This window comes from Salmo salar, chromosome ssa29 (assembly GCF_905237065.1).
Source record: "Salmo salar chromosome ssa29, Ssal_v3.1, whole genome shotgun sequence".
Lineage (NCBI taxonomy): Eukaryota > Metazoa > Chordata > Actinopteri > Salmoniformes > Salmonidae > Salmo > Salmo salar.
This window is the reverse complement of record NC_059470.1, coordinates 18783547-18792317: the sequence shown is the minus strand read 5'-3', so window position 1 is coordinate 18792317 and position 8771 is coordinate 18783547. Positions and strand designations below refer to the sequence as shown.

General features: G+C 41.7%; 1 protein-coding gene across 1 annotated transcript; it reads right to left on the bottom strand.

The window, feature by feature from the left end:
* Positions 1-809: 809 nt before the first annotated feature.
* LOC106590244 (uncharacterized) lies at positions 810-8258 on the bottom strand. The gene is made up of 17 exons (XM_014181044.2): positions 7935-8258; positions 7299-7420; positions 7022-7157; positions 5398-5485; positions 5207-5287; positions 4936-5073; positions 4592-4637; positions 4412-4490; positions 4080-4185; positions 3516-3711; positions 3311-3344; positions 3113-3216; positions 2625-2649; positions 2405-2512; positions 1726-1854; positions 1439-1562; positions 810-1163 (listed from the first exon to the last, which is right to left on the bottom strand). The coding sequence occupies exons 1-17, from the start codon at positions 7958-7960 to the stop codon at positions 987-989; spliced, it is 1719 nt and encodes a 572-aa protein (XP_014036519.2). The 5' UTR covers positions 7961-8258; the 3' UTR covers positions 810-986.
* Between the last annotated feature and the right edge of the window lie 513 nt (positions 8259-8771).

Below are 8771 nucleotides of genomic sequence, written 5' to 3'. Positions count from 1 at the left end.
ATGACATTAGTTTTCTACAGCTCATTTCTGACCATTCCCCACGCCCTTATGTTAGAAATATTGTTTCGGCGGGAAGACTCTATTAACAAAGACATTTCTTTGGTTTGGGATTAAAGAGTTTATGTAAATGTATTATTGTTGTGACTGCTTTAAATAAAAGTACCATGTATGTAAAATGTGTATGTAAAATGTACATGCAATATAAATATATATATATATATATATATATATATGCAGAAAAGCTGTAAAAAATAAAAGATATTTGTCCTCCGAAGAGGGGGGGTGGTGGAAGGGTTAATAAAAAAATACATTCCTTTGGTTAATACTGGAGGATTTTGGAGAGGGAGATCTCTGGATTTCCTCTCCTTTAATTTACGACAGGGTGCAAGCTGTCAAACCGGCCCAGTTCCCTCCTCCCCTCTTCTGTGGATGAGAGGTCTGGTTACTGTCAACCATTGCCAAGCTGATCTGACCCATTGGATCCTCACAGGACAGTCATGACAACTGTTTGTTTATTTTTTGGTGATTGCTGATCGGTTCATTTGTACATTTATAATTAGTAGGTTTTATCTGTTTTAACAAACCTTTTTATTTTTGTACTATGTATTGTATATCGTTTTTGTGGTGTGGTTTTTATAGAAACCCTTGAGGTTCCAACAACACCTGTATACCGTTTATGTATATATTTTTATCTGTATTGTTGTTTATCACTTATTTTCGTTGGTGCAAATAAATTAAACCTTAAACCATACCCGATGGGGCTTCACAATAGTGTAATATTCAAAAACATTATTAAAAAACTCATTTAGAGAAACTAAATGTTAAGGTGTTTTATTGACAGAACCAGCAAACATATTTCATGAAGCCTTTTCCTGAGCCCTCAACATCAGCTATCCCACCAAGAGCCCAGGCTTCTCAGTCCAAGGCCCACATTGTAGACAGGCAGTGAAGTAAAGAGACCACCAACACATGTAGGCGGATCCCTTTTAGGAGGAGGAGGATTCCGTGGTGGGGAAGGGCAGCTTCAGGTACTGGTACCACTGTTTGAGTTGCCGCGGCAACAGCAGCAGGACTTTCTCGGTGAGGAAGAGCAGTGCTTCCTGCATGGCTGGTTGAAGCAGCTGATTGGCTGGCATGGAGAGGACCAGGAGACAGAATTTCTCCTTCAGAGGTAGATGAGAGACCGGGTCATGTTCATTAGGCCCCAAATGGGGGGGGAAAAAACAGACAAACAGGGTGCTTCTTGTCCAGTAAGAACCGCTTGTTCTGAGTTTCCGGTACAAAACATTTTACTACGGTATGCACTAATGAATACAACCCAGGTTGAGTATGTTTCTGTGTCTTCTAGGAAGGGGGAACATTTCAAAATGTTGTAGTTATAAATGTAATGCATGGATCGGACACAAGTGCCTATTCTCTATGAGAAAGACTTCCATACCTTGGAGTAGGGGACCCTTTTGTTGGAGAAGCTTTGAAACGCTGAGATCTTCTGCAGTGTGCTCTTATATTTGGGGTCTCTGTCTCCGGACAGTTCTGTGGCCTCACTCTGCAGTGTTGCAAACCTGTTTATACATGATTAACATTTATTTTGTTCTATTTATAATTCTATAACATTTTCTTACAGGAAGTGAAGACGAAGAAAAGCAGTCAAGGAGTTTCAAGCAACTTGAAATGGTTGAGTTACACCACATGATGTTTGTATGAGAGAGGAGAGAAGGGGCCTACCAGAGACCAGTGGTGGATTTGGGCTCCTTCAGCTCACTCTTCAGAGAGGCAAGGAGCGAAGACAGACCAGCATCGGTCTTGGAAGCCATTAGAGCATCGAAAAGAGTTCTCATCCTCCCCTCACGGTTCCTGAGGACAGAGAATGGGACTACAATAAGTCGCTGAGTAGGGCATTTTGACGACAAAGTATCACTTTTTGGTCATCCTTTTTTGTTGTTTTCAAATTGGTTGTGTTTCTACTTCCTGTCATTGCCATAGGGGACAGAGAACTAACAGACTGTGCCTTTAATGGTTTCCTATTCATATACCCTCTATGTCAACAGGTGTGGTACTGTGTGGCTCAGTCAGTAGAGCATGGCACTTGTAACACCAAAGGTTGTGGGTATCGATTCCTTCATGACTAAGTTGCTTTGGATAAAAGCGCCTGCTGAATGGCATGTATTATATTAACAGGAACGTCATCCAGAACAAGTGATCCTCTATAAAAACGACCTGACTGTGACATGTAGATACTTCAAGTTTAAACTTTATTTGTCCCAGAGGGCAATTGGTTTTGGCAGCAAAGAGGCATAAAAACAACATTGAACATATAAAATCCACACAGATCCCAATGTATAATTCTAGTGAATACAATGAGCTAGTACACATCAAGTCATAGAGCTGACAGTGTCCTCCTCACTTTTTCTTTTCAAACACTCCTGACTTGATCTGGATGTTTAAAACCTTCTTCACATTCAGGTATTGGACCTTGGCTCTCTCCAGCTTGACTGACTGGTCTACTCTAGGCCTAGGTGAGGGAATGAAAAGAGCAGCTTAATCTTTACATCTCAACTATGTGAATAAATTATCCATTTTACATACAGATATCAATACATTTTGTTGGTTTGTTTCACACTCACTTGACCGTTTTCTTCTCTAGCGATGCTGTCGGGAAAGGAAAACAACAGGTGACTATAGAAGCAAAACGTGAGAGATACTGTATTCACAACAGTGAATGGATTTGTCTTTGTAGAACACATTGTAAAAATACTATGGCTAAAACGAAAGCCTTGCCATTCCCAAAACAAACATATCATTTTGCCATTTCAAGGGATTTGTACTGAAGTGATGTGTTTGGCAAAGGGTGGCACGTAGTTGGTGAGGCACACAAATGCCACAACCCATCAGGACTTCATGCTGTGGCAGAATCCAAAACCCACAAGCCACAATGTAACCAGGGTGACACTGCACATGGAGTCTAGTCTCACTATGATACTGTTGGCTGCATGTATTTCCTGTGCCTTAGGGCATAAATCACATCAACAAGTGTTACAAGGCCACAATGGCTGTGTCTGCTAAGTGGGAACATGGCACATTGTTGTGTTTGTGTGGTATTGTATAGACTGACTGTTCTCATCCAGCAGCAGTAGTAGCCATGGGGGTATGTCTCCATCGCCGTCTGGCTCTCTCTGGCCAACCTTACGCCTGGCCCCAGACTGCAGAGCTTTATATCTGTGATTATAGACCAGAAATGTACTACAGTATGGAGGGATAGATCTGCAATAGCTGATGTTGTCATGTCAATTATTATTCGCCATTCTCTTACCCTGTGGTTCGGATGGTGGTTATCTTTGAGGGCTCTGAAATTCACAAGAGTCAGTTTAATGATCGACACACACTCAAAGCTATTCGGATATCGCAATTCACGTATGAAGGTATGAAGGTGTGCAGGTGAGGTTGGAAACCAAAGAGGGCTTGTATGAAAACAACACCACAAAACAATATACTGTATATAGAAAACAGCCTGTCACCTGCGGCATCCTGGTGACCGATGAAGGTGTCCCACACGTCAGGGGTGCCGCTGTGACAGTCATCGGGGGCCAGAGACACCAGACGTCCGGTGGCATTCACTGGAGGGTTGTAGTAGCTGTGTGACTGCTTCAGAATGATGTTGGTCTTCTCTGTGTCCTTCATGATGACGTTCACATAGCTGCTGTTGAGAGGAACCTGGAATACAGGCTGTCAGTATTAAATCACCAATCAAATGTATTTCATAAAGCCCTTTTTACATCAACAGTTGTCACAATGTGCTTTACAGATACCCAGCATAAAACACCAAAGAGCAAGCAATGCAGAGGCAGAAGCACAGTGGCTTGGAAAAACTCCCTACATTAACAATACAACATACAGTAATAATAGATGGGGTTGCAAAATTCCAGGAATTTTCAATAAATTCCCTGGTCTTCCAGAAATCCTGGGATTTTGTAAAAACCAGGGAACTTATTGAAAGTTGCTGGAATTTTGCAACCCTAATAATAAATCACACACACGTTGTTGTTTATTTAGTTGTTTTTGTTGTACTAGCTGAGTCTCACCAGTGTCTTCAGGTCTTTGTTTCTCATGTGAGAGATGCCGCACAGGACCATGTAGATCCACTGCAGTTTCTCTGAGAACAGCTTCTGCTTCCTGTACTGTATCCTCCTATGAAGAGAGCAGGGAAATACAACATACTGTATGTCAAGCAGGGGAAAAGGCCAACAGAAAGTCCCAGACAGAACTATGAGGAACATTTCTTATCAATAAGAAAAATCCACCATTGCATGGGAGTATGAGCGATAGAACTGCAGCAATCTATGTGTTGTAGCAGTATTGGGTTTGATTTCAAACTTTATTCAGAAGAAATAAACCGGGACAGTGCACAACATACTGTAGGTTCTCCTCTTCCTCTGGGTCCAGTGCCTGTTGGTTCATGGTCATGGGGGTTGGTGGCACAGTCTCTTTATCAGCTGAAGAGAAAGAAGGATCAGAGTGCACGAACGGGGCGAACATAGTAGAATGTAGTAGTAGCATTGTAATTCATTCATGCATTGTGCTTTAGGTGACCAACCTGACACGGCTCGGTGACATGGTATCATTAGCGATGGCTGTTTATCCTTTACAATGAGAACATAGTAGAGACAACATGTATTCTTCCTGTTACAGCAAGTGGTCCTAACATTCTATACAGTTCAAGGAGAATGAGGTTTTCAACAGTGAATAGAACCCTAAGGCTGGAATTCATCGGCGGAAGTCTAGAACAATCACATCTCAGTGCCATAATAATGCTCAGCAACAATTCTAATAACTAAAGGGGAACTAAACAAAAGCACATTTTGAAGTTAATCAGAATATTATTATAATTTTTTTTTAAACTGGGTTTCTCCTGAGTTCTGTTTTCCCGCAGTGCATTACCTGGTCCCTGAGGTAACATATGAGGGGGCGCCCAGCGTGGAGAGCACGTCTAATGGAGGCCATCTCCCTCACGCAGTGCTTCAGCTGGAGGAAGCCATCCAGGGTCGGGCTCTCCATTGGAGGGGCTGTGACGTTCTCCTAAAGAGTGTTGAAATATATACTATTCAAATATCAAATACATGAATGTGATAATGAAGAAGGATTTACTGCATGATAATGAATTATATGTTTGGTCATAATTCTATAGTTAAGTCCCTCCCCCCTTTCTCACCTTTTTAGCCTTCTCCTGAGAGAATTTGCTGGAGATCACTCCACCTCCTGACTTTTTGCCAAACTTCCTGTCCCAGTGTGTCTGCCATAGAATGACTAAGTGAGGACCAGTCATTTTAAACAACTATAAACAACACAATGAGTTGATTATGTGTGTGTGTCCGTGAATACGGATGTGTGTGGGTGTGTCACCTTCAGTGACTCCTGATCCTCTGATGTTAACCAGGTTGAGAAGAGATCAACGTTGTCAGAGTAAAGCATTCCCACTGTTTTGTATGGTCTATCCAAGGGACAAGGCATTGCTTTTAGTTGAACGTTTAAACACACACACACACACACACACACACACACAATCACAGTTGAAATGAATTACATTTAATTCATATTATACAGTGCCTTCAGAAAGTATTCAGACCCCTTGACTTTTTCCACATTTTGTTACGTTACAGCCTTATTCTAAAATGGATTAAATAAATAAAAATCCTCAGCAATCTACACACAATACTCCATAATGACAAAGCAAAAACTGGTCGAAGGAATTGTCCGTAGAGCTCCGAGACAGGATTGTGTTGAGGCACAGATCTGGGGAAGGGTACCAAAACATTTCTGCAACATTGAAGGTCCTCAAGAACACAGTGGCCTCCATCATTCTTAAATGGAAGAAGTTTGGAACCATCAAGACTCTTCCTAGAGCTGGCCGCCCGGCCAAACTGAGCAATCGGGGGAGAAGGGCCTTGATCAGGAAGGTGACCAAGAACCCGATGGTCACTCTGAAAGAGCTCTAGAGTTCCTCTGTGGAGATGGGAGAACCTTCCAGAAGGACAACCATCTCTGCAGCACTCCACCAATCAGGCCTTTACGGTAGAGTGGTCAGACGGAAGCCACTCCTCAGTAAAAGGCACATGACAGCCCGCTTGGCGTTTGCCAAAAGGCACCTAAAGGCTCTCAGAACATGAGAAACAAGATTCTCTGGTCTGTTGAAACCAAGATTGAACTCTTCGGCCTGAATGCCAAGCGTCACTTCTGGAGGAAACCTGGCACCATCCCTACGGTGAAGCATGGGGGTGGTAGCATCATGCTGTGGGGATGTTTTTCAGCAGCAGGGACTGGGAGACTAGTCAGGAACGAGGGAAAGATGAACGGAGCAAAGTACAGAGAGATCCTTGGTGAAAACCTGCTCCAGAGTGCTCAGGACCTCAGACTGGGGTGAACGTTCACGTTCCAACAGGACAACGACCCTAAGCACACAGCCAAGACAACGCAGAGTGGCTTCGGGACAAGTCACTGAATGTCCTTGAGTGGCCCAGTCAGAACCCGGACTTGAACCCAATCTAACATTTCTGGAGAGACCTGAATAATAGCTGTGCAGCAACGCTCTCCAGCCAACCTGACAGAGCTTGAGAGGATCTGCAGAGAAGAATGGCAGAAACTCCCCAAATACAGGTGTGCCAAGCTGCAGCGTCATAGCCAAGAAGACTCAAGGCTGTAATCGCTGCCAAAGGTGCTTCAACAAAGTACTGAGTAAAGGGTCTGAACACTTACGTAAATGTGATATTTCAGTTTTTTATATTTAATAAATTAGCAAAAATGTCAACAACAAAAAAAATGTTTTTCTTTGTCATTATGGGGTATTGCATGTAGATTGATGAGGGGAAAAAAACTATTTAATCAATTTTAGAATAAGGCCGTAACCTAACAAAATTTGGAAAAAGTCAAGAGGTCTGAATACTTTCAGAAGGCACTGAACTTGAACAAAGTGTAGGAAATGGTCAAGGATATAATATGTCTATATTTGTCTTTGTATTATGTTTCATACTTGTTAAGAGGGGAGAAAAAGCCTTTTTTGAGCATCTCCTGTCTCCTGTCATAGTTCTTCTTGGCCTGGCCATTTTGTATGAGGACATACTTTGTGTCACTGCGGGTGACAACCTTCTCAGGTAAGTAGCTGTGCTCTTGGAAAACACAAAGCAAAATGTGGTAACAGTCAGTAATTCATTGCATGAATTCAAATTTCATCCAATAACTCCAGTGGCTTTTCATGAAGTATTGTGACACATTGTACAGTAAGTAGCCTAGTAGGGCCATTCGCTCACCTTTTTTGAAGTCAATGGTAGTAAACTTGTGCTTGATGTAAGTGATGAGCTCTTGGTCTCTCTCAATAAGAGCAGCTATTCTCCTGATTTCTCCAGCCATGAGGACGGAGGGGGACAGTAGGCTGGTTGACAAATGAAGGTAGTAATGTATGTCTTTATATTGCAAATCAGTGGTCATTTCTACTTGTTCCATTTCTAGTGTGTGTGTACATGCAAGTCTTGGAAAGAAAAACATATATGCTGTATTACTTCAATAAACGCAATTTCAAATAGCTGCCGGTCCTTTTTAAAAGCCGGCCAACAGCACACATTTCAGATAATAAACTCCTATTTCAAATAAAGGTTGGGCCTACATTAACTGTTTACAAGAGTACCACGAGTCATTAAATACGAGTCTTGTAACATGATTCTATATTTGTGAATTATTATTTGTGCTCAAATAATTGTGTAGTAATAAAAGGTAGCCATATGGTCATTTTTTGCATCCTCAATCAGCATTAAATATTTTTGATGCACCTGGCCAAAAGATTACCTTTGGCCACGCTCTTCACACGTCAATTACATTACATGAGGTGAAAATTAAATAGGCCTGCAAACATACATTTGCGACAAAAATAAACTTTAGGAAAATCCTACCGTTTGGCAAGCGTGTTGATAGTCATCTGTTAGCATTTTGGAATGAACGTAAACAACGTTCTTTACATTCACCGCGTCACAAAGCGTGTTCTGTAATTTAGATTATATTTTGATTATCAGGCCGGTAAACGCGCGCCACTCCTTCCCTCATTAATTTGACCTACAATGAAAGAAAAGTTATCCAATTGCATTTTCCAGATGAATGTGTCAGTGTTACTCTTAAAAATATTAAGTGGGTGCATGGACAAATTGAAAAATAGCCCATGATATGACACTGCCCCTAAATTGGCATGGTAAAATGATGAATAGAATTTTATTTTTCAGTGGCATGAGTAGTATTCCAATAATGTCCAGCAGGGGGAGCAAAATTAAATGCAAAGATTGTCAGTATATTGGACTGTGAGGTTTATGTCCTGACCGAAGTTTTACACTTGAGAGTTGCTCAAATATACATCAAATCACACCGCAAAAAAGTGGAACACTTTATATGTTGTCACTTAGGACATTCTTTCTGTCATTTAATGAGTCTGTCAAACTAGGTCCAAGGTAGCTTGCTACATACAGACCAATGTACGTTACTGCAGCCCAAGGTAGACTAATGTAACCCAAGGTAGGTCCCTGCATCTACTGCAGACCTTTTCAATTAGTCTGACTCTTCTTCAGGATTCTTTGAGGCTATATCTTGTATTGACACCTCTGCTGGCCTGACCAAAGAAATGACCTTTGTCGTGGAGACTGATAAACAGTAAAGACAAGTCATTCAATCATGTGACATTATGAAGCCATGATGCTCTCTGTATACTCTTCTGTACGGTACTGAGGGGTCTTACGAGGACA

Bases quoted from the DNA above. Each gene is read 5' to 3' on its own strand.
- LOC106590244 (XM_014181044.2), bottom strand. From the start codon at position 7,960: ATGACTATCAACACGCTTGCCAAACG. The intron at 3,712-4,079 runs GTGAGACTCAGC...CCTGTATTCCAG, and splicing joins ACAAAGACCTGAAGACACTG to GTTCCTCTCAACAGCAGCTA. The intron at 1,164-1,438 runs GTATGGAAGTCT...CTACCTCTGAAG, and splicing joins AAAGGGTCCCCTACTCCAAG to GAGAAATTCTGTCTCCTGGT.